Here is a 24,856-nt window from a genome sequence, read left to right as displayed (position 1 = left end):
TTTTATTTCCAGTTTTGTCTGTTGAGAGCCCTCAGAGTTGGCTCCTTTGTCAATTTGAGATACCCCATAACAGTGGGGTTTTTTGATTACTTCCTTACATTCTGGCTCTAAAATATGCTCTAGGCTCACATGGTCTAGTCTTGTATCAGCCATTTCTCCAGGGAGTTCCTGTTCCTTGTATTGGAGAATGTTTTAGAACACAAGGCTCTGGGAGCTAGGGATGCTCACCGCTACTTGGGTATCATTGCTTAGAAACCCTCTCAGCTGACAGAGCAAGTTGTATATACATACAACTATAAATGTTGCTATATTTATCCATCTGTAAATTAAACTAAACGTGAGTTCATTCTGATGTCTCCAACTCTAGTCCATTACCAGTGGACCATTCTAGCCACCTCCCTTTGCCTGTCTGTAACCTTCCACTCCAACAGTGAGAACCCTGATTCCTACTGTCATCCATTTACTTAATTGTCCAATTCCAGTATGTGTACATATTGGACTCAGAATTATGAACCTGTATTCCCATGGGAAACATTTTTATCAAGAAGAGTAATATGTTTTGGTATAGGTCCTTTTGCCTTCAGTCTTACAAACTTCACTCATTTCCAAAGTGACTCAAATCAGTACCCTTTCCCCTACTCCCGTCAATGATGCTCTTTCATACATTTGTAATAGAGTTAGATTCTTTTGTCACAATCTACATTCCATTCAGGGATCCCTTAACCTCCTGGGTGATTTTTTTAAAAAATTTGTTTACATTAAGGTCCATTCTTTGGCCTCTAAATTTCTATAGATTTTGATAAATGAATTGTCATATGTCCACCATTACAGTATTACACTGAATGGTTTCACCACCCTTAAAAATCCTCTGTGCTTCATCTATTCAGATCTCCCCCAAACCCAGTGAATCTCAGGCAACCACTGATCTGCTTACCAACTCAATTTAAATTTAACATTTAAAAAAATATTTTAAAATTTAAAAATACTTTAAAAATATTTGGAGCTTTTATAAATTGATTGGACTTTCATAGATAGTGAATACTTTTTTTGGAAATGAATGTCTTTGACCCTAAAGATGTTATAGCTGTTATCATTTATTATACCTGAAACTCATGGATTTGGGGCCTGCCTCTTGAAACAGCAATAAAATTTTCATCATTTTTAACAAAGGGACAGTTTATTCACTGTGTCTGCAAACCTCTGAGACATTTGGAGGAATAGGGGCACGTGGGGTAGGGGTAGAAGGATGAAGGAGATAATGGGATGTTTTGACAGAAAAATATAAGCAATTTCAGCTAATGCAGAGGAAGTGAGGTGTAGTTGTTGTTGTAGCTCAAATAAGAGTGGTTATTACTCAGTTGTGAAATACTTGATGTAAACTAAGATAATGCCTAAACAACAGCTTCAACTACTGGGATCAGGTTAGGCGTTCGCCTGTAGTTTTGGATCTTTATTTCAATTCTGCAAACTCCTTATTGAATGTCTGCTCTGCTTGACTTTGCTGTGCTGCGTGCTCTAGGCGTGCCTTCTTCTGGTGCAACCGTTTGGTCATATACTTCCCCTTTGAAAGAGCTGACCATTCTGTAACATTCAAGGGCTTCCCCTAGCTCAGAGTTCAGGGCATTCCTCCCTGATTATCAAGGCCACTTGCTTATCCTGAAAAGACAAAGATATGTGTGACCCCTGGTCATACTGATGCAGGAAAACAGATGTGGGGAGTGAGGAGGGCCGTGTCCCAGGCTTCGGTTAAACCCCTGGAATGTGCCCCGCCAAGTGTGGGTCCTTGTCTTCGCGCAGGAAAGAATTCAAGAGCAAGCCACAATTGAGTGAAGGTAGATTTATTCAGAGAGATACATTGAAAGGCAAGAGAAAGGCCATGAGGTGTGGGGGTTGGGTGCTCAGATTAAAAGTAGGTACACATTCCAAAGACAGAATGCGGGCCATCTCCGAAGAGGGAGAGAGAGGGGCTGCCTAGAGGCGCTGCGTTACATTTTTATGGGCTTGGTGGCTTCATATGCTAATAAGTGGAAGGACCAGTCCAAGTAGCCTGGAGAAGGGGCTGGGATTCCCAGAAAGTTGGCCATTTCCCACTCTTTGACCTTTTGTGGCTAGCCTTGGGACTGCCATGGTGCCCGTAGGCGTGTTATTCACCATGTTAATATATCACAATGGGCGTATAATGAAGCTCAAGATCTGCCAGAAGTTAAATCTCTCATCATCCTGAGACTCAAGGCCTACTGGGGGTCGAATCTTTCACCATTTTGATGTTAATTGCTGTGGCATTATTTGAATGGCTGTGCCCTGCCCCCTTCCTGTCCCATTCCCCCCTCAGAATTTTACTCCCATAATCTTATGGGGTTGCAGAGGGGTGAAGGTCCGTCTTCTGAAACTGCTTCCAGGCTGAGTAGGGGCATTGACCCTGCCTATCAGGGAGTGAAAATCTCTGAATGCATAATCTAGGGGCCCCAGGGGCAGGACAGCCTTTTGTTTTTGCATGCAAAGGCTGAGGGTTTGGGCTGGACTCCTCCCATAGCCATCATTTGATGTGGGGCTGCTGTAATCCCTGTTTCTATTGACTTCTGATGAATTGTCTTAAAGATGAAACACCTTTGCAACAACACTTTGACAGTCTGTAACAACAAAAAGACTTAAAAGGCATGGTTAAACATTTGTAATCACTGCTACATGGTATTATTTGTTTTTCTTAAACAGGTACCTGAGGTCTTGTATTGCCTCGCAAGTATAGGTCTCTCCTGGCTCCTGTTGGGGCTTATAAATTACAGGTTTTATTCTGGACAGATATACCCAACTAGCAATTCCTCGTAGCTTAATGGCAGTTGGGGTGCTCAGTAATACCTGATATGGTCCCTTCCATTTTGGTTGCAGCTGGTCTTCAGGGTACTCCTCCTTCCAAGTTTTTAGTAAGATAAAGTCCCCTGATTGGACAGGGATTTCAACCTTTTCCTTTGTGGGAAAGGGCAACACTTTGTTTCCATATTCTTGGAGAGCCTCTTGAACTTGACTTAAGCTAACAAGGTGGGAAACTAATCTATGAGTTTCCTCATCAAACCGGAAATCTGAAGTTAAAAAGGACCTTCCATACATCATTTCAAATGGGCTAAGTTTTAAAATTCCCTTAGGGGCCGTCCTTATTCTAAGAAGGGCTATAGGCAGGAAGGGGACCCAGGTTTCTGAAGTCTCCTGACATAGCTTAGTAAGTGTTCTCTTTAGAACATGATTGGCCTTTTCTACCTTGCCTGAGGATTGAGGCCTCCAGGACGAGTGGAGGTGATAATTAATACCCATGTGAAGGAAAAGCCGGGCTTGGCTAACAAGATAACTCATAAATCTAAGTGTAGTAAGTGACAGTTTACTGATCTAAGTTCTGCTGGGCTAACTTGTAAATCTGAAGTTTAGTGTCAGTTTACTGGGCTAACAAGCTAACTGGTAAATCCAAGCTCAACAAGTGTCAGTAACGTGATCTGTTCCTAACAGGTAAGTTCCAGTGTACTGATTCCTTGGCTTTGCTGTTCGAGCCTTATTGGCTAATAGCCCCAAGCTTGTAATTAACCCTATAAAACCCCATGCACACATCTTGGAGGTGCTCAGCGCTTCGGAGCAGAAGCCCCTCTGAGCCCGCCAGCGTAATAAATCTGAGTACTCCAACCCTCTGAGTGGTGCTTTTTTCTTGCTGGCCTGTCATTTCTGTAACACCCAGAGAGGAGGAAACCTGTTCAGTCACCTTGGTAGTAAAGGATTGTCCATTATCACTCTGTAAGCTTTTTGGTAGCCCAAATCTTGGGATTATTTCTTTGAGCCGAAATTTTGACTCTTCTATTGCTTTTTCCGTTCTGGTGGGGAAGCTTCTACCCATCCTGTAAAGGTGTCTATGAATACCAACAGGTATTTCCATTGCTTACAAGAGGGCATCTGGGTAAAGTCCATTTGCCAATCTTCCCCTGGATAAGTTCCCTGATGTTATGTGGGCCGGAGTAGAAGTGGGGGTATAGGGTGACTCCCTGGGTCACTGCGGGCACAAAGTTCACAGGACCTAGTGACTTCCTTAACCGTTTGGGAGAGCCCCTTGCCTAGGAACACTTGAGAGATTAGTCTGAGCATGGAGTCCCACCCTAGGTGGGTGGACTGGTAGAAATGCTTAATTATTTTCCATTGTTCGTCCCCAGGAATGAGAAGCTTATTTTCTTTTGTTAGCCACCCCGAGAGATTCTTTTCTAGCCCCTTGTGTTTAGCCCATTTGACCTCTTCAGGTGTATAGGATGGCACCATTGGGAGAGGCTGGCCATCAGGTAGGAGAACTGCAGCTTGTAAGACTGGCTGTTCTCTGGCTGCAACTTTCAGTACACCCCTCCACCTCTCTCAGCATGGCCCCAGTCCCACAGTTACTGTTGGATATACAGGATCACATCAAATTTGGGGAACAGAGGTGGAGCGGTCCTTTGTGCTGTAGGAAGGAAAAAAACTTTTCTCATTCCCCTCAGTCACCCTGAGGTTACTTCTGAAAAATAAATGGAAGATATTGAAGGGGGAAAAGGTAACAGACACAAGAAGGGAAGACATGTTTTATTTAATCTGAACATATATCTAGCATACAAATGAAGAAGAAAGGAACTCAAACTTGTTGAGTACCAACTACATGCTGGGGTGTCTGTTGGGAGTTCTTACAAACTTACTTCCCTTTTTCCCCTATAACGACTCTATGAAGTAGATTTAAACAAAGAAACTTTATTTCACAGATAAAGAAACTAAGGTTCAGAGAGGCTTACTGACTTGTCTAATTTCACACAGTGAAGATGCAAACCTATATTTCCTTAACTTGAAAGCCCTGGCAGCACATTAAAATCACAGGAGCCCTTTTAAAAGAAATCCTTGCCTAAGCCCTACTCTGGACCACATCCCCACCTGCAGCCAGGGTTGAGAACCATGGCTCTGCTCTGAGAGAGTGCCTTTCCTATGCCTCTCCTTAAAAGGAGGGAAGGAGCATTTTCTGAACCAGTGAGCGTTCTAAATACTGTCAGAGTACTTTTAGGTCCACCCCTATTGCCTATTTCCTGCCCCTCACGGGGGTTCTTATTATCTCTGAATACCTGTAAGCAGGCAGATGGAGTGGGGGCAGAGGTTATTATTGATGGTGGAGAACTACAAACATGATTGAGTTAATCTAATCCATTTGGGGTTTTTTTGGATAGGATATGTGCGTATAGTGCTGATAGATTGTCAAAGCACAATGTCAAATAGTATCAAGAAAATTTGATACTATTTTCAAAAAGTGCTGGCAAATTTTTTTTCTTATTTTTATGCCGAACACCGAATAGTACTGACTTAGTGTCTTGGTTTACAGGGGGTATAAGAAGATGGGGTTTCAGTGAATAGCTGGTGGGAAAAAAATCTATTGAATTCCCGAGATTAGATTTGTCAACTGCCATACAACATTTACCATTTTACTGTGCGATTCTTGAAGTACTATAATTCACCATGGCTGTGGCATCCCTATCAATTATAAAACCCCATTCTTTTACAGTCTCCTTTTAGCCTTGAAACCAGCCATGAGTAAGAACTCTTTAAATAATATCAAAAGGACATAACGTTTTGAACACTGTGTCAAATGTTACAAAGAACATTTTGGTAAATTCAAATATAATAAAAGCTGAATGGATAAATATAGGCATTCTTGGAATTGGGAAAACATGTCGTTTTGTACAATAGTTACTCTGGTCATTTATTTTAAGCTACATAAAACCAGAGTACCTCCTTTCATGAGTTTTATCAATAGACTTCTGTTTTAATGGAGAATTAGAAACAACGTAGAGACCAGAATGCCCATCCTCCACCCTATCCCACCAGCTCCTCCCACCCCCCAGTGATGTAGAAACTACCACTACTTCGTCCAATTTATGTTACTCCTCTTTGGTCACTGTTGGGTGTATGTAGAGTGTGTCAAGTTGTCAAACCACACCATGGATATTGCATTTTGGAAAGAGTGTATGATCCTTTCTAATTTCTACATCTCATGTTATATTCCACAAAGACATTTAAGAAAATTTTGATATTGTTGCCTCATTATTGCGCTACAGATAAAATGCACAGTGAATATACTTTTCTGGCTTACTCTGGTGTAACAGCTTTTTAGCTTTGAGCAGTTTGTTGTTTAATTACTTTTATTTTTCATGCAAATAATCTCTTTCATCTGACTGTTTTTTCCTTAAGTGGAATGCTCAGCCTATTTTGTGATGATCATCTTACCAAATTATAGCAGTTTTTTTTAACTGAACCTTTCTGTCCTTCAGCACTGCCCCCAACCCAACGCCAATTTTGCATATGGCTGCCGACTCAGTAAATATTCAATCCTGTTCCTTAAAACCCTGGAACAATTCCCTCATATAACTATGGCAAATCATCAGATACTCTCCCCTTTTACACCTAACATTTTTTATTACCATTCATTGCAGAAAATTTTAAACATACAAAGTAGAGAAAACAGTAAATCAAAACCCTATGTACCCATTATCCAACTTCAACCCAATCCCTAATTTTGTATTATTTATACCTAATCTACTGCTCCTCTTTTTGAAGCCAATGTCAGATTTCTTCTGTAGATCTCTCTCCAAAAGATATGTACTTTTGAAAAATTATAACCACAATACTATATACACCTGAAAAAATTAACAGTTGTTTAATATTATAAAATATCCAATCAGTGTTCAGATTTCTTCAATTGTCTTGGAGCTTCGTTTACAATGGTTTAAGCCAGGACTTCAAGCCCAGATATTGAATTTTCTTGATATATATATTTAAATCTCTTTTGGTCTATAGGTACCTCATCCTCTTTTTTTTTTTTTCCTCTGCAACTTATTTGTTAAAGACATTCAGTTATTTTATAGTGTTTCCTCCAGATTAAATTTTATTGATTGCATTCCTGTGGTGCCTTTTAGCATGGTTTTCTGTGCCCTTGTATTTCCTGTAAACTGGTAGCTAGATCTAGAGGCTTCAATATTTTGGTAAGGCTGCTTCAGAGGGTGTGGTATGTGCCTCCATCAGAAGGCCCTCAATGAATGTTGGTACCAACTTTTGTGGTGTAATCAGCCATTGATGATTATGCTTAGATTCATTACTTTATTTGGTGTTTGCACAATGGTGATATTCAAATTTTATTCTTTCATTATCTGGAATACTTTAAGGAGGAACTCCCTCATCAACTATTTGGCTGTTTTGTGGTACAGTTCATGCAGCAAAGGCATGTTGAGCTTTGATATTTTCCCCTTTTATTTATTTGTTTTTGGAATAATGAATTGGTTCCAAAGGTGAACAATGATTTCTTTATAGTATCATTATGAATATGTGGGTATCAGCATATCTAATCTGTTTTAACCCATTTCAATTATTATTTATTATTGCTGCTCATATTTTTTACCACTTAAAGTTGGCTCCTGAGTCCTTTTGGAAAGACCCTAGTAGTTTTAGATAGTGTCCTTGATTTCTGGTATGATAAAATATTCCAGTCTCACACTTCCTGCCTCAGACTTGGAATCAACCATTTTCCCCAAGAGTCTTGGTTCATTTAATTGTAAAATAGTATTTAGAGATTGCAATCTTGTGCTGGAGTAGAAGGTAATAGTTTAGCATAGAACTAGAGGGATATTTGGGAGAACAGAATTCTAGGCTGAAGGAACAGCAGGTGCAAAGACTCTGAGGCTAGAGTAGAGGTAGCATGGAGAGGAAAACAGTAGGAAAGAAAGTCAGAGAGGTGATGGGGAGCAAGCCGGTAGGAACTGGTAGGCGATGGATAGGACTTCAATTATGCTTGGAGTGAGATGGGAGCCAGTGGAGGGTTCTGAGCAGAAGAATGGTATGTTTTGTCTGGTATGGTTTTAACTGAATCACTATGGGTGCTTATTAGAGAATGGACTGAACAGGGTTTAGAGCAGAATCTGGGAGACCAGTGAGAGGGCTATCACAATAAACCAAATGAGTGATGATGTGGCTTGGCCCAGTGTGTTAGCAGTGGAAGCAGTGAGGCCATGTTCTGGAGTGAGGCTCTCCTTGACCTGTTCAGGTGCTTGTCTGTTTTTCCCCTCACCCATTCTGAATCTTCCCCTTGCTCATTCTTTTCTCCTTCTAGCTTTGATGGTCTGTTTTCTATTCTGTAGTTCATAGGATGTTCTGTAGACATGTTCTTTTTCAATTTTTTCTCCAAAACAATGATGCCAAGATAGTCATAAACCCATTGTAAAATTGTTGAGTTTTACAATTATCTCATCATATCACTTAAAAACAATTTTATCACAATAAGATAAATATCAAACCAATATTTCTTTTAGATATGTAGTCTAAACTAGGCCTGGAGAAGCACCCACTGGACTTTCATTTAGTATAATTAGTTTTTATTAGAAATGGCAAATGCTCTAACTATGAAACATTTATTAAAATAAAGAAAGAATTTTGTAGTGGGGAGGGTATAGCTCAGTGGTAGAGTGTGTGCTTAGCATGCTTGAGGTCCTCAATTCAATCCTCAGTACCTCCATTAAAATAAACAAATAAATAATAAATAAAATAAACCTAATCCCCCCCAAAGAAAACAGAGAGTCTTGTACAGACCTAGGTTTATTAAAGCACCAAATTTATTAAGCACATACAATGCTACTGTGCACTGTGCAGATAACAGAGATGCCGAAACTAAAAACTCAGCCCCTGCCCTTATTAAAGTATGATTGAAAATATAATGGAGAACATATTTTATAGAGAGAGACAAAAACAATCTTTAATGGTTACAAATTTAATGGCTTATGGTATAATTCTAAGAAAAATGTCTTATGGTTTAATTGGCTTTAGGCACAAATTGTCATGATGAAGAAATAATGTAGAAAAAACATGAACTAGAAATCAATGAAATCAAATTTATGTTCTGCTTTGCTGCTGTTTATTAACTCAGCCATTCATCAAAAATTTACTGCAAGTGTACACTTGTAGGAGAAACTGTATTAGGTGCTGGAGAGCATGGTAACAAATAAGAGAGACCAGCTCCCTGCTCTCTGTTTGAACATGAACGTGTAGCTTAGCACATCTCTATCCTTGCTTAGGCTAGATGTTTGAGGTCTCTTTCAAACCTAAAGTGCTAAGGTTTGTGACAGCCTCGTGGAGGGAGAAGCTCCCCAGGCAGGCAGCCTTGAGACACAAGGACTTACCTTCCTCTCAGAGGGTTAGCTCTTGTCCTGATTTCAAAACAATTTCGTATACACAATTTTAAAATGTTTTGGTCAGTTTCTCATCTCTATTTGGGTCATCTTGGCAAAGCTTGAGTTGGCAGTTCTTGCTTGTAAGACTTCAGAGCTGGGAGGTCAAACTTTGGGCAAGATGGGCAACGTGCATCAGTACAGCTCGACAGCTGTTCCCGGCGAGCAGCCTCCGCTGCTGTCCCACCCTGCCTCCTGACCACTACCACGATTCTTCCTGCCTCGGCGTCCTGCCTTCGCTTTGGTGCCTCGCTGCTCTTCTGGTGTAATGAGCCTCGAAAAGGGATTGCTCATCAGGGGACCAGAAGCGATCAGCTTTAAGGGGCGGGAAGAACTGTTCTTGCGTCCCACAGTTTTTCCAGTGGGTATCAAGGTAATAAGTTTCTTGTTATCTTGCTTCGAAATTGCAAAAAGTAAATAGGCTTTTTTTTTTTTTTTGCTTGCAATCAAGACTCATTTTTCAAGGGGGAAAATGGATTTATGTAACAAAGGGAGAGGGAGAGAGCTGAAAAGAGATAATTGAACATTTATTACTTCAAGAATATAAAAAATTACAACCCGGGGAAGCTTTAGGGGAATGAGCCGCTGGACTCCTCAGTCAGTCTGCCCTTTCCAGTCAATGAAAAAGACATAGGGTTTGAGGTTCCTTCCGAAACGGGGCAGGCTAATTTAGCTCCTCCCACGAGCCCGAGGGTCTGTTATATCTCTGTTCCTTGAGTACCTCTCTCACTAAGACCGACCACAGCAAGCAGAGGCTGAAAAATAAAGAGCAAAAGAGGAAGAAAACAAAAGCTGCCAATTATGGAAGATAGAAGGGGTAAGAGCAAAATTGATTTGATCTGAATCCTTAAGAACGAAACAAAACCAAAAAAAGAAAAAAAAAAAAAAAGAAAAAAGAAAACCAAAAGCCCAGACCAAAAGCAAGTACTTGAAAGAGCCAGAGGCAAAATGCCCTAAATACACTTTCCCACCCTCTCCTTCTGAGAGGAGGCAGAGAAAGAACTTCGGGAAACTTTTTAGGAAGCAGATCCCTGGGTTTAGAGTCAAGGGTGGCTTTTGAGCAAACTGGAGCGGCTCATGAATATTCATTAGCAATTGGTATTGAGATCTGGTTTTTTAGAGGCAAAAGATTTCTTCCGTCCCCTTGCAGTTTAGGAGGCAGCTGCCTGATTTATAGTCCAGAGTCGTCTTGCTTCGGGTCAGTACCTCAGCGCATTTGCTTGAAGATACTGGGCTCCGTGTGTAGATTTGCTTTGTTCTTGAATTTCCTGTGTGCTTTCCTGTTGTGAAATTAACAAAGGCTTCTCTGCCTGGAATTAGAGAAGTTAATGTGGCAAGAGGCTGTCACAACAGTACCCCAGAGTGTGTCTTGCAAAAGACTAAAAATTTCTTGGGAGGTGTGGGGGAGCGTGTATGTGTATCGGGGGAGGGAAGGAAGGGGTGTAGGTACGAAAAAGAATAGTTTTATCTTAAAAAAGTGAGGCACATCTGACTGACTATATTTAGATTTTGTCTAAAAAGTATGAGAGCAGCCTGGTTTGTACAGATGGTGTGCAGTCTCTGTCTTTTACCTCTTTTGGGCATTTTCTGCCAGGACAGAGAGCCAGCTGCTTGCCAGCCCATGGGAGCCAGGAGGAATGTCTGCAGCAGCGTGGTTGTGTAGGGTTGCTCTAGCTTCTAATATCCCCACACGTTTTTATCTCATAGAATGTGGAGGAATGGGATGAGTAGCCAACAGATTTCTTAATAATGATGGTAATGATAGCTATTAACTTTACTAAGTTTTTACTCTGTGCTGGGAGCTGTTCTAAGCGTATTACACGTGTTATTTATTCCGTACACCAATTTATGAGGTAAGTGCTATCATTATCATCCCCATTTCCCAGATGATGGAGTTGAGGTAGTGAGAGAGTAACTTGTCTTGGGATCACACAGTAAGTGGTGGATTTGGATGGAGATGATGGACACAGGATCCGTGGGTCTATTTCCTACCCTCTTGATCTGCTTCAGAGTCCCTTGCCACTGTCCCTTGATTTGGGTTTGCAAATTTTTGAAGCCACTCGGGAAATGATACTAATGGAATTTCAAGTCTGGGGAAGAATTTTTGCTTTGCTATCAAGTTTACATGCATTTTTCTCATTTGGTGCTTATGGCCATTCTCTATGGTAGAGCTAGGTATTATTATTGCCTTTTACAAAAGGGAGAGACTGAAGCCAGGAGGGGTTAGGTGACAGGAATCACACAGCTGGTTTTTGAAAGTCCAGAGTAGACTAGAAATCCTCTGCCTCTGGTTTTCCTTCTAACCTGTAGGTTGAGCCCAGTCATCTCTCAATTTCTGTCCCTACCCCCAGTCACTTTCAGTTCCTCAAGGGACTTGGGGAACTTCTTTTTTCCCTTCTAGACTGTTGCAAAGCACTTGCCTCTTCCTTGAAGCCCTGTTTGACCCTCTCCTTCCCCTGTAGTCTGGAACCAAGCTGCCCATGTTTGAATCCAAGCTCCGCCATTTACTAACTGTGAGCCTCAGTTTTCTTATCTGTAAAATGAAGAGAATAATATTATCTACCTCACAGTGTTGTTGTAAGGATTAAATGTGGGATTCATGCAGGGTTCTCAGAACAGGCCTGATGCATATAGTAAGTGGTCAATAAATGTTAGCTGTCATGGTCACTTCTTCAAACCTCATCTTGGTTGTTAGTCCTCCCTTTAAGCCTTCTCCAACCCTTTGAGCCTTATATTAGGCCCTGTCTTGGATGTTTCTGCGACACCTCACCACGTACACTTAGGTGGCACTTGTCATACTTGTCCACACTCCTGCCTTCTGCATCGCCTCCCAACCTTCTCCTGACTATAATTGCTTTATCACCTTTGGATATGCAGTGTCTAGCACAGTGTTTAGCACATAATGGGCACTCAATAAATATTTAGTAAGCTAATTTTTTTTTAGTTAATGTTCATCCAAGGGTCAAGAGGCTAGTTTAAAAGGGGACCTTTGAGTTTGCAGTGGAGACCTGCTGGTGTTTTGTGCAATATACAAAGACATCCCTCTAGGTGAACACACTGAAAAAGAAAATGCATCTTTTCTAAGTGGGTCATCTTCAGAGCTGATGTGACCCCATGCTTGGACACCCAGTTTGGCCAGTCCAGCTCTGACTGAACTTCTGTCCCCACTACTGGACCAAACTGAAGATTTTAGATGCCTCAAAGCACAACCTCACAATCTCTGAACAGAACATCTGGTTCCAGAAATAGTGTCCCACCAGCCCCATTTTATAGCAGCCAACCTCATAGTCTGAGACAGTGTACTCTGGTAACAGAAGAAAAACAAGCACCACAGAGGTTGGCCATGGATAAAATCATAATGTACATTAAATTGGTTTCCAGCACTCTCCCTTCTGTCTTCCTGGCATACCCTCAAATCCATTTGACAAATATTATTGTGTGTCTTCCATTTGTAAGTCCCTACGCCAGATGTGTGTAATATAAACAGTTTGCTCACAGTCTAGTGAGGAAGGCGGATATATATACAACTGACTCTGAAGCCAGATTCTGAAGTGCTAATAATCATAGCTAACATTGATTATTTATTATGTACCAGGCACTGTAATTTTTATATGCATTGTCTCATGTAACCTTCACCAAAAAAAACTCTGTGATATAGGTTCAGCTGTGGAGGGAAGTTACTTGGCCAAGATCACTCAGCTAGTAATAGGCAAGGAGGGGAATTTTAGATCCATATAGCTGCTGATCAGCTGTGTCACTGCAGAATGATGGGAAACCCAATTCATTTGTTCATTCGGTAAACATATGTCCCGGAATTTGCCTACAAGAAACAAATCTGAATCTTTGTTGCACACTATTATTACTTCCAAAAAGGTCCTGTGTCAGATTTCCTAAACATCTCCCACCTTTTCTCTGTGGCTCCAAGAGTCCCTAAGCTGCTTTCATTCCCTGCCTCCAACCTGAGAATTACTGGAGCAGCTCATTTGGTTGCCCCAGAACCCTTTGCTGAGTGTTTGGAGTGCCAGGGAGCTGCAGCTAGCAAGGTTTCAGGACTCAGACTGGCAGCAGTGTGCCTGGGGCATTGTCTGCACTGCAGAAGTAAGGTGGGAATGATTCCAGGTGCAAAGGAGGAAAGTGAATGCAGCAAGGACCAATGGGATTTCTTTAGGTTTGGAAAATTGAGGGAATTAATGAGGGAAAAAGAAGTTGTTGGAGTAGAGAAAGGCAGGAGTTTGCCTAACATACTTCCATTCTGCAGTTTTTGTGCTAGAATATCAAAATGACTTTAGACACCCAGAAACAATGGTGGTACCCACCCTACCTAAAGAGGTGTTTCCTTCTGGTTCATAAGAATAATGGACAGTTCCTTTATGTCCATGAGGTTGTAAGTAATATGGCACATACTCATTAAAGAAAACATGAAATGAGATTAGAGGGAAAAAGAAAAACAATCACTTGTGGCAGTATTTTGGTGTATTTCCTTGCAGTTCCTTTTACTATGCCTGGGCTGTTTCTCTCTTTTAGCACTTACTTGACTAGGGTTTTGAAAAATTATGAGATGGCATTGTGACATTGTGGTATATATGTATATACGTATACAATTTTAAAGCCTGACTTTTAGTGTAGCAGTGAAGCAAGAATTTTCCATCTTACAGCATAGTCAGCATAATTTTTATAGTCACATAATTTATTTAACAGTTTCCCTGTTATTACTCATTTAGGTTGTTTCCATTTACAGTAAACATCTTTGTGCATGAAGTTTTTACATACGTAGGGTTGCATGAGGACAGAGTCCCAGAAGTAGAATTACTGGATTAAAACTTGTAACTGTTTTTTAAAGTTCTTGATTACTATTGCCAAGTTGCTTTCCCAATGGTGGGCCCTTCATGCTCCCACAAGCAGTTACTATTTTGCTGTATCCTTGACGGCTTAGGTGATTTTTTTTTTTTTTAATAATCTTGTCCACTTTTATGTTGTTTTAGTTTGCATTTGTTTAATTGCCAGTGAATTTGACATTTTTCACATAATGTGCTTCTTCTTTTGTATAGTCTCTTTACATCCATTGTCTGTTTATTACTTATTTGGCTTTTATGTTTTAAATTAATTTATGTGAGCTCTTGATAAAGTAAAGATAATTCATATTTTTCTGCTATATTTGCAACAGTTTTTCTGAAATCTTCTCTTAGAGTTTTTTATACAGAGATTTACAGCTATGAATAGATCCAATACATTTTTATCTGTGGTGTTATATTTTCAAAAAAGTTTGATATTGCATTTATTATCTCTTTAAATCAGGCTAATAATTCTTTTAATGTTCCAAGTGATTGTCATTTTAAAAAATCATTAATGTTAATTAAATTTTCATTTTATTTTACAATGATTAGAGAATATGGCTTTATAATTTCTGAGGTGTCTTTGTACTTAAACATGTAGTGAATTTTTATAAGTTTGTGGACACTTGTGAATAAGGTGTATTCTGTTTTTTACTAACTACTATATATAAAATAGATAATCAATAAGTTTATGCTGTATAGCACAGGGAACTATATTCAATATCTTATAGTAACCTATAATGAAACAAAATATGAAAATGAAAAAGAAGGAGAAAATGGAGAGATAGACAGACATACAGTTCTTGGTTTCTGATGATTTATTTGTTTACTGTCCTTTGATTGTATCAACACATTTCCTTTCTAAGCTCTAAGAACAATCAGGTTAGAAACATTCTCAAATTTTTTTTAATAGAAAGACTTTTAGGTTTACATGTCTTTAGTTTTTTAAAAATCTGTATTAAATTTAATTTGTAATCTAGAAAATAGTATGATTGATTATGTCCTATCTCTCAGAGTCTTCAAAGATTATCCATCAAGATTAAATAATCCCACATAAAAAAACAAAAAAACCCCAAAAAACAACAAAAAAGATGTATTCTATTTTTTTAAGGTATAAAATTGATATTTATAAATCTATCCAATCATTTCAATTATATGGTAATTCCTCCTCAACCATAATTTTCTCCTATGTGAAATTATAGTATATCTGCATTTACTTTTGTATACCTTTATTGTTACCTATGAGAATTTTCATTCCAGGAAAAAGAATGAGTTGTGAATCATTTTTATTGTGTTTTATTAGAAAAGGGTAGGGGTGATGGAGAGTTGGGACTATAAAAGGAAGTAAAGTAGATGCAAAGAAGAAGTAATTCAATAAAGTCTTAAGGAAGAAGAAAGAAGAGATAAAGTTAACATCTTAGGCAGCTGAGCCTAGTATGGCTACATAACTTTAGAAAGTATCGAAGTATGGTGTAAGTGAAAATTACCAAGTCTGTCCCTCCCAAGGAATCATGGCAGGCCCCAGTGCCCATGGCAGAGCCAGGAGGTGGGTGTGGTTGGTAGGATTTAGGAGGCAGGGTTCAGAATCTCTGAACTATAAAATTGGAACAGGATTACTCAATTGGATAAAGACTCAGGCACATGCACAAAAAGACATCTGAATCAGTGTGTCATCAGCAAAATAATTTTTTAGGCATTGCACTGAAAAAGGGAGTGTGAGGACTACCCAAAAAGTTTCCAGTGGACAAGAGTTGGTAAGTAGAAAGTAATAGTGCAGTACTCATATTTTCTAATGTAAACTGTGTAAAATGTTCTTGCTACCATCTTTTGCTTAATGTCTTCTTTTTCTTGCTTAATTTTGGTGAGTTTAGAAATAATCATAAGGGCTTTTTCACAAATTTATTTCGTTTTTCTTCTTTTTTGGTTGATATAGTAACTGTGGTAGGCTACAAAGATTACAGCTCCTAATACTTAGAATTTATGATTGTTACTTTATGTGGAAAAAGAGTCTTTGCAGATGTGATTAAATTAAGGAGCTTAAACTGGGGAGATTATCCTGGATTATCCAGGTGGGCCATAAGCACAATCATTGATGTCCTTATAAGAGGGAGGAAGAGGGGGATTTGACACAAAAGAAGGCAATGTAACCACTGTAGCAAGGTGCTGTGCTTTGAATATGAAGGAGGGGTCCACAAGCCAAGGAATGCATAGAATGCCATCAAGAAGCTGGAAAAGGAAGAGTGGCCCTGCCTATACCTTGATTTCAGTCCACTGGAACTAATTTCAGACATTGGCCCTTGAGAACTGTAAGAGTAAGTGTGTTGTATTAAGCCAGTGGATTTGTGGTAATTTGTTATGGCAGCCATAGGAAACCAATACAGTATGTTTTTAATACATGGGAGAGGTAGTGGCTTAGTTCGTTAACCTGCAGGTTTATAGTGTGTATTGGTCCACATGCTGTTCTAATCACCTTACAGATGTTAACTCAATTCTCCAACAACTTTTTGAAGTGGTACTGTCTCTTACAAATGAGAAACTAAGGAATGAGTGAGTGGTTTAGTGACTTACTCAAAGTCTCTCGGTAAGTGTTGAGGTTGACATTCAAACCCATAGTTGTTGATCTTATTATTTTGAGATATAATTCACATACCATAAAGTCTACAGTTCATTGTTTTTCTTAGTATATTCACAGAATTGTGCAACCATCACCACAGTCAATTTTAGAACATTTTAACACCACGAAAAGAAACCCTATACCCATTAGCATAAATTTGACTTTAATACAGTTCTTTTCTCATTATGTCTTTCCCCATTCTTGAGTTCTTAATTTTGGTTCCTTTCATAATGATCTGGTAGGCATACCAATGTCATTTTTTAGAAGGGGCATCTGTGTGGTAAGAGCATGACAACTTGTCTGAATATAGATATCTTATCCCCTTCAAGTAATTGGAGATATTCCTCCATTATTTTGAGAAGTTTGATGCTGTAAGGAAGTTTGAGGACAACTGTTTTTCAGCCTGAACTTTTCAGGTCTCTATTCCTGACATAATTTTCACTGTAAGACAACTGAATATAGACTTCCTTTCACAGATTTGCTTATAATATGTATGGTAAACCCTTTTGATTTCCAAATTCAGGACCTCTTTAGGAGTAAGAAAGATTTCTCTTGTCATAACTTTAATTTGTTCCTGCTTTGTTCATTTGCTTTTCTTCTTCAGTGACCTATTATTTGGATCTCTTATCTCTGAACTGACTCCATCCATTTAACTTCCTTCCTTCCTTCCTTTCTTTCTTCCTACCTTCCTTCCTTCCTTCCTTCCTTTATTTTTTGAGATCATTTTCCTAAGGTTATTCTCTACATCGCTGATTCAATTTTCCTTAATTATCTCCAATATAAACTTTCATTCAACTATAACATTTTTGGTTTCTGTGGCCTGTTTTCTTCTCCACTTTTATCAACATCCTCTTTTATCTAACCAAAAAATAAACAAAGTAAAACTTCCCTCTCATTCCTGCATCATATCTATTTTGGAGGCAAGATTTTCCTCCATCATTCTTTCTACTTTATTGCAAAATTAATCTAAGACCTTATCCTTGAAAGAAAAGAGATTCCTTCTGTATGTGTGCACAAATGAATGTATGTGTTTTTCATCTTAGTTTAAAAAGAATTTAAGGAAGCATTAGGGGACATCCAACCCAGTCCAGCATTGAGATGGGGAATGCATGGTCTACCCTTGGCTCCCTTAGATTCCATTTGAATCCTGGAAGAATGCAATCACCAAATGCTAGTTCCCCTTCTCTGTGGAGGAAGACATCTCAATCCTCTAGCCAAGAATGCTCACTCAGATCCAGGAAGGTAGAAGTCCTGTTGCCGTATCGTCATGTTTCAGAGTCTAGAGGGGCCAGGGCTGTCAGAATTCTATCAATGTTTTGTCCATAGGCATAAAAGCATTCAGGAAGGACCCTCTCTGGGCCCATTTTCTTACTTTTTACCCTTCCCAATGAAAGCACACTTCCAGTAAGTGAACTCGGGAGTGACCTCCTGTTCTACTGTTTAACACTTTGCCTGAGTAATTAATGCCTTTTATTGGAGATTAGTTCTAAAGTCTGTTTATACTTAGGGTAGAGGTTACATTATCAGTTCACAGAGGCAATGATAAACACACAAACAAACAAAACAAAGCAAGACAAAATAACAAACTCAGGGCTTTCCAAAGAGTTCTCTCTCCCCTCCCATCACACCCTGCTGCTCCCTTTTCATAGTGTGTTTTTGTTGGTCCCAGGTTAATGGGTGTTGGGAGAGCCAATTAAGGCGTCTGCTTACTTGCCCCTGGTCATGATGCCTTGTCTCAGAAGAGATGATGCTGGACATTAGTGTCGTTTCCTAATGCTAATACACTGACATTTCATTTGGGGAAAAAAACCATTTCTTTTAGGGTACAGCTACAGATTTTCACAAGAGTGTAGGAGAGTGCAGCAAAGTATTTTCACTTATGCTATCATCATACTTAGTGGTCATAGGACTTGGCTTTGTTAGATCACTCTGGCAGCAGTCTAGGGAATGAACCAAGAAGTTGGTGAGCAATGGGGATAGGCTAGTATTGGGCTTCTGCAATAGTCCAGTAGGTGAGAGACGATGGGGACCTGCACTAAGGCATCGAAGAAGGGGCTGGATTTAAACAATATTTATTAAATAGAGTCTGAGGTAAAGAGCTAGGTGGTTTGTTGGGAGGGTAGGAAAGGGAGATGTTAAGATTTATCCTCAAGTTTAGATTTGGATGATTGACTTGATAAATATTTAAAAATAAGACTAGGAATGGGGGAGGGAGAATGAATTTGGCAGGGGAGGAGGGAGATTACAAGTTCATTCTGGCACATACTAAATATGAGATGTTTATAGGACACCAAAGCAGAGATATTCTGTTGGTTTCTGGAAATTTTGGCTTAGAGCTTAGAGAGACCTAGCCAAAATCAAGAGATAATGGGAGTTGGAGTTGGCGCATGGAGTCAGTGGTTGACAGCATGAGCATTTAAAGTATGAGTCATCCTGGGAAATGAGAGAATGAAAACAGAAGAGGATGAAGGACAGAATCTTAGGAAACACCAACATTAATTTCTAAAGGGATGGGAAGAGAAAGGACTTAAAAAGAGAGATTCAGAAAGAAAGCTTAGAAAGATAGGAGAAAGCCAAGGAGAATCCGAACATGGTAGCCAAGGGAGAGAGTGTTTTGAGATCAAAGTTTCTAGAAAGAGTGCCCAAAGCTGCACAGTTTCTAGAAGTGCCAAAGGTGCAAGAGGGAGAATGAGAAGAGGTGGTGTATTTTTCTTCTAGCACACCACCTCCTACCTTCTACTTCTGCCGCACAGTGTAATGTTTCGGGGAATTAGTATGCACTTTACAATATTTCCCACCCATAGACTCTTTATCCCTCTGGCAAAACCTCGTAAAACTCTAATGGTACATTTTATAGTGGAAGAAATATGGTGATTTGGTTTGAAAATTTGGGGTTCATAAATATCCTTGGTGAAAACAGACTTAGTAGAATATTAAGAGATTAAACAGCAAACGTTAAGAAAGTAGGAACATTGAGCTTATAACTTAAGAAGTGAGGTGGTGGAGGGAAAGAGAAAGCTGACTTGAGGGATGAGTTGGATTAAGGGAAGAATGTTGCAGACTAGACTGGACTTGATTATGTTTAAAGGATAAGAGCCAATAGAAGGGAGATGGACTCATTCAGTCAACAAATATTTACTGAGTAGAGTATGTGTCAAGCACTGTTCTAGGCACAGAGGATACAGAGGGAAGCAAAACAAAATCCTTAATTGCATGGGGCTTATGCAAGGGGGTGGAAGGATGGGGGCAGATAGCAAAAAAAAAAAAAAAAAAAAGCAAGAAAGAGTAAAATGCATGGTATATTAGTGATGATAAATACTAAGGAGAGAAGTAAAGCAAGGAATGTGGATGAGAAGTGTTGGGAGATTACAATTTTAAGTAAGATGGTGAGATAGAAGGTGATTTTGAAGTAAAACCTTAAAGAGGTGAAGAAGTCAGTATTGTGACTATCTCTGGGAAGAATATTCCAGGTACAGGGGCAAACATATTGTGCTTAAGGAACAGCAGAGAAGCTAGTGTGACTGGGTTGGAGAAGGGTGACAAGGAGGTGAGAGCTGAGAGGTGGATTTGGACTAAATGGATTGTCTAGGGCCTTGCAGGCCATTGTCTAACTTTTGACTTATAGAGAAATGGAAAAGTACTGTGGGTTTTGAGCAGGGCAGTGACTGCTCACATTTTGATAGGATTACAGCTATGTAGAGAGCTGCTGTGTAGAGAGTACACCAAATGGGACAGGGGTAGAAGAGAGAGACCAGTTGGGAGACAACTGCAGTAACACCAGTGAGAGATGATTATGTCTAGTTCTAGGTGGTAGCAGTAGAAGTTGTGAGAAATGATTGGATTTTAAAAAATTTAAGTATAGTTGATTTACAGGATTAGTTTCAAGTGTACAATATAGTGATTCACCATTTTTATAGATTATACTTTATTTAAAGTTATCATCAAATATTGGCTATATTCCCTGTGCTGTACAATATATCCTTGTAGCTAATTTATTTTATACATAGTAGTTTGTACTTCTTAGTCTGTCACCCCTATCTTGCCACTTTCTCTTCCTCTCCCCATTGGTAACCACTAGTTTGTTCTCTGTATCTGTGAGTCTCTTTTGTTATGTTCATTCATTTGTTTTATTTTTTAGATTCCACGTATAAATGATAGCATGCGGTATTTGTCTTTCTCTGACTTATTTCACTAAGCATAATACCCTCCAGGTCCATCCATGTTGTTACAAACAGCAAAATTTCATTCTTTTTTATCGCTGAGTACTATTCCATTGTGTATATATATACCACATCTTCTTTGGCTATTATAAATAATGCTGAATAATGCTGCTATGAACTTTGGGGGTGTATGTATCTTTTTCAATTTAGTGTTCCTGTTTTCTTTGGATATATACCCAGGAGGAGAATTGCTGACCATATAGTAGTTCTATTTTTAGTTTTTTGAGGTAACTCCCTGCTGTTTTCCACAGGGGCTGCACCAATTTATATTCCCAACAACAGTGTACAAGGGTTCCTTTTTTTCCACATGGTCACCAGCATTTGTTATGTGTTCTTTTTGATGATAGCCATTCTGACAGGTGTGAGGTGATGTCTCATTGTGGTTTTGATTTGTATTTCTTTGATGATTAATGATAGTGAGCATGATTTTGACATCATATTTTATACCTTTTTGTTTTGTGTATCCCTTAACTGCTTATTGCAGATACAGATGATTTTACTACTTTTGTCTTTTAACCTTCCTACTAGCTTTGTACGTGGTTGATTTCCTGCCTTTACTGTATGTTTGCATTTACTAATGAGCTTTTTCCTTTTTTAATTTTCATATTTTTAATTGTGGCCTTTTCTTTTCTCTTAAAGTCTCTTTAACGTTTCTTGTAAAACTGGTTTGGTGGTGCTGAACTCTTTTAGTTTTTTGTCTATAAAACTTTTGATCTCTCCATCAAATCTGAATGAAAGCCTTGCTGAGTACAATATTCTTGGTTGTAGGTTTTTCCCTTTCATAAATAAACACTTTAAATACATTGTGCCACTCCCTTCTGGCCTGCAGAGTTCCTGCTGAAAAGTCAGCTGATGGACTTACGGGAGTTCCCTTGTATGTAACTTGTTGCTTTTCCCTTGCTGCTTTTAATATTCTTTCTTCATCTGTGTGGGGCTGGTGCCTGCACGCTGGTGTCTGAGGCAGGGTCCTAGGCCCTCTGGTGGACAGGGCTGTGTCCAGGGATGGCTCTGGGCTCAAGGGATCTTGGAGCAACCTGCCTGCTGTGGGTGGGGCTGTGTCCCTGCCAGTCTGCTTGCTTGGCCCAAGGCGTCCCAGGTGCTTAGAGGCTGGTGGGCAGGGAGGGGCGGGGCTAGGTCCTAAGACTAATAAGCGAGAGGGAGGATTCCAACTGGTGCCTCACAGCACCAGTTTCCACTTTGTAAAACAAGCAACCCAAAATGCCTACCACCAGTGTTTAAGCCTGCAAGGTGATAAACTCTGGTTGCCTCCTGTCTTTCCAGGAGGCATTCCAAGATCAGCAAGTGGATCTGACCCAGGCTTCTTTCAAATTACTCTTCTGCCCAGGGTCCCAGAATGTGAGGGATTTTGTGTGCTCCTTTTAAGAGTGGAGTCTCTATTTCCCACACCTCTCTGGGTCTCCAGAAAGTAAGACCTGCAGGCCTTCAAAGCCAAACATTCTGGGGTCTCATCTTCCCAGTACAAGACTCCTCGCCTGAGGAGCCCCATGTGGGGCTCAGACCCCTTGCTTTTTGGGGAGAGCTGCTGCAATTGTAATTATTCTACTGTTTGTATGTCACCCACCCTGGGGTGTGGCTCTTGACTGTACTGTGACTCTGCCCCTCCTAACCATCTCTTTATATCTTCAGTTGTAGGAGATCTTTTCTGGTGGATTCTGGTCTTTCTCATCAATGGTTGCTCTGAAAATAGTTGTAATTTTGCTGTGCCCATGAAAAGATGTGAGCTTAGGATCTTCCTACTCCACCATCTTGGGAACTCTGTCAAGAAGTGATTGCATTTTGAAGGTAGAGCCAATAGTATTATTTTAAAAGACAATGGCAATTTGGCCAATTCTTAACCTGTGATACCTTCCCCAGTATACAAATACATTTATTAGGTTGAAGCTTCTGAAATTAACAGTTTTGTAAGGTCAAAAACTGTCAAGTATTGGCAGATTCTTATGATTTATCCTAATATGTGAAATGATCCTAGATGTCAACAATATGCTATAGAAAATATACCAATTATGCACCAGAGTATCCCTAAGATGACTCCTAAGCACCCAACCAGGACTGTATTTCTCACATACTAAAAGGCAGAGTTTTTAATTTTATTTTAAAAATGTCCATTGTTGTTGAAGAGATGGGGAAATTAATATTCCCAAGTTGTTGGCCAGAATGCAACAGGTATACTTTGCTAGAGGGAATTGTGACTATAATTTTTCACAGCCTTAAAAATATGCACACCCTGACCTACCACATCTACTATGAAAACTTACCCTAAGTAAAGCAGCCTGAATGTATTCAGAGATGTACCTTCAAGGATATTTATTATTGTTTGTAATAGTCAATGATTAGAAATAACCTAAAGTAATGGACTTTCCTATGTGAAACAATCAAATAATCAAATGATATTGTAAAAGAATTTCCAAGGATGAGAGAAAAAAAGCATTGTTAAGAAAATAAAAAGTTATAAAGCTGAACAGTCAAGACCTATTTTGTTAAAAAAATTTAATAAATGTAGACATTAAATATGCCCAGTAGGAAGACTGGCAAGATATATAAGTATCTTTTATATTTTAATATTCAAAGGGCTATTTATGGGTCATCAAAAGAGAGTGGATTTTACTTTTCTCTTTTATACTTTTCTGTGTTTTCCAAATTTTTAACAGTAAGCATATATTTTTGCAATCATAAAAAACAATGACATTTAAGAAAATCTGTCATGGAAAAATTTTAATGTTAAGTGGAAAGTAACTGATTAGTAAAAAAATTAAGCGGGTAAGAAATACATCTGAATTTCAAATTTCAGAAGCAGGTGAAAATAATAATGAAAATGGAATGAGGAAATTATATTGGGTTAATAAAAGGACATGTGTTTGCAAAACTGAAAACCATTAAACTCTTAGAGTATTGGTATAGTAAGACTGGAAATGATTCTCCTTTGCCTTATAAATGAAGTTTCCCAGCACACAACAGCTCCACTAGGGGACAAGAGGAAATCAAGTAAGTCTCAAAGCAGAACAGACCTTGATAATCATCTAGTTCAGTGACTCCTGGAATTTTTTGTTTGGTGGACTGGCAGGATTTTTCTTTTTAAGGAGTCAGTATCAATTTTTATAAAAGTAATACACACATATAATTAAAAGTCAAATTTAATAAGTCATAGCAAAGAACTGCAGTCTCCCATTCCATCACTTTCTGCCCTTCCCTCACCCTTAAGTCCTATTCTCCAGAGTAGCCCTTTTAATCTTTTTAGGATTTCTTTTGACATTTGTGCTTACTCCACTAACTTAGATGTTATCTGTTGCTTCCCTACTATGGTAGCTGAATATATTGCTTTCTTATATTCACCCAGGGTTGCCCTCTCCATACCATCCCTGTATAGTGATATTACAATTTTTGGTTAAATCAGTATCCAATGTTTACCTTCGCATGTTGGGTAAGTATTGTCTGTGCTTTAGATTTCCTTTCCTGTGCAACTTTTCATTTTTACTAGTGTTAATAAGGTCTCATTTCTTCATCTATGTCTCTAATAGTAATTCTTTTTTTGCAAACCCTTTGATATACTGTTCTACATATTCAGTGATCTTTTTTTCCCCATCCCACTTCTTTTCCTGTCTGTCCTTTTTTAACCCGCTCCAGGTTAGGCTGGCTGCTCTCCAGGCCTGTTATGTAGTTGTCTCCCTGGGTTTCCCTTGACTTTTCTCCTGTGTTGATTTCACTACATCTCTTCCTCTTTCTAGGTTCACTACCTCATTTGGGTGGAGAACATCCTTCAGTAACTTCCTGAGAGAAGGTGCAGTGGAGGAAAAATGTTGAGGCCTTTGTGTCTCAGAATTTTGAAATTCAATGTTATTCTTATTCCCGATTATTTTTGTCACTTATTCCTCCTACCCCACCCTTTGTTTCCAGGAAGCACTTAGGATTTTTCTTTATCCCTTA

At 39.2% G+C, this 24,856-nt stretch overlaps 1 protein-coding gene across 4 annotated transcripts in view; it reads left to right on the top strand.

The window, feature by feature from the left end:
* The first annotated feature begins 9,403 nt into the window (after positions 1 to 9,403).
* The window catches only part of ENTPD1 (ectonucleoside triphosphate diphosphohydrolase 1), an 83,935-nt gene continuing 68,482 nt past the window's right edge, over positions 9,404 to 24,856 (top strand). For 2 of the 4 annotated variants that reach the window (XM_010971132.3, XM_010971134.3), the window contains exon 1: positions 9,911 to 10,065. In XM_010971132.3, coding sequence (XP_010969434.1) covers positions 10,050 to 10,065 — 16 coding nt within the window. In that variant the 5' untranslated portion in view covers positions 9,911 to 10,049. Of the gene's footprint in view, positions 9,622 to 9,910; positions 10,066 to 24,856 lie in introns of those variants that run through there. The other 2 variants (XM_010971133.3, XM_074373855.1) reach the window with 2 other exon arrangements.

Source organism: Camelus bactrianus, chromosome 11 (genome assembly GCF_048773025.1).
Source record: "Camelus bactrianus isolate YW-2024 breed Bactrian camel chromosome 11, ASM4877302v1, whole genome shotgun sequence".
Lineage (NCBI taxonomy): Eukaryota > Metazoa > Chordata > Mammalia > Artiodactyla > Camelidae > Camelus > Camelus bactrianus.
This window is presented reverse-complemented; position numbering and strand designations above follow the sequence as displayed.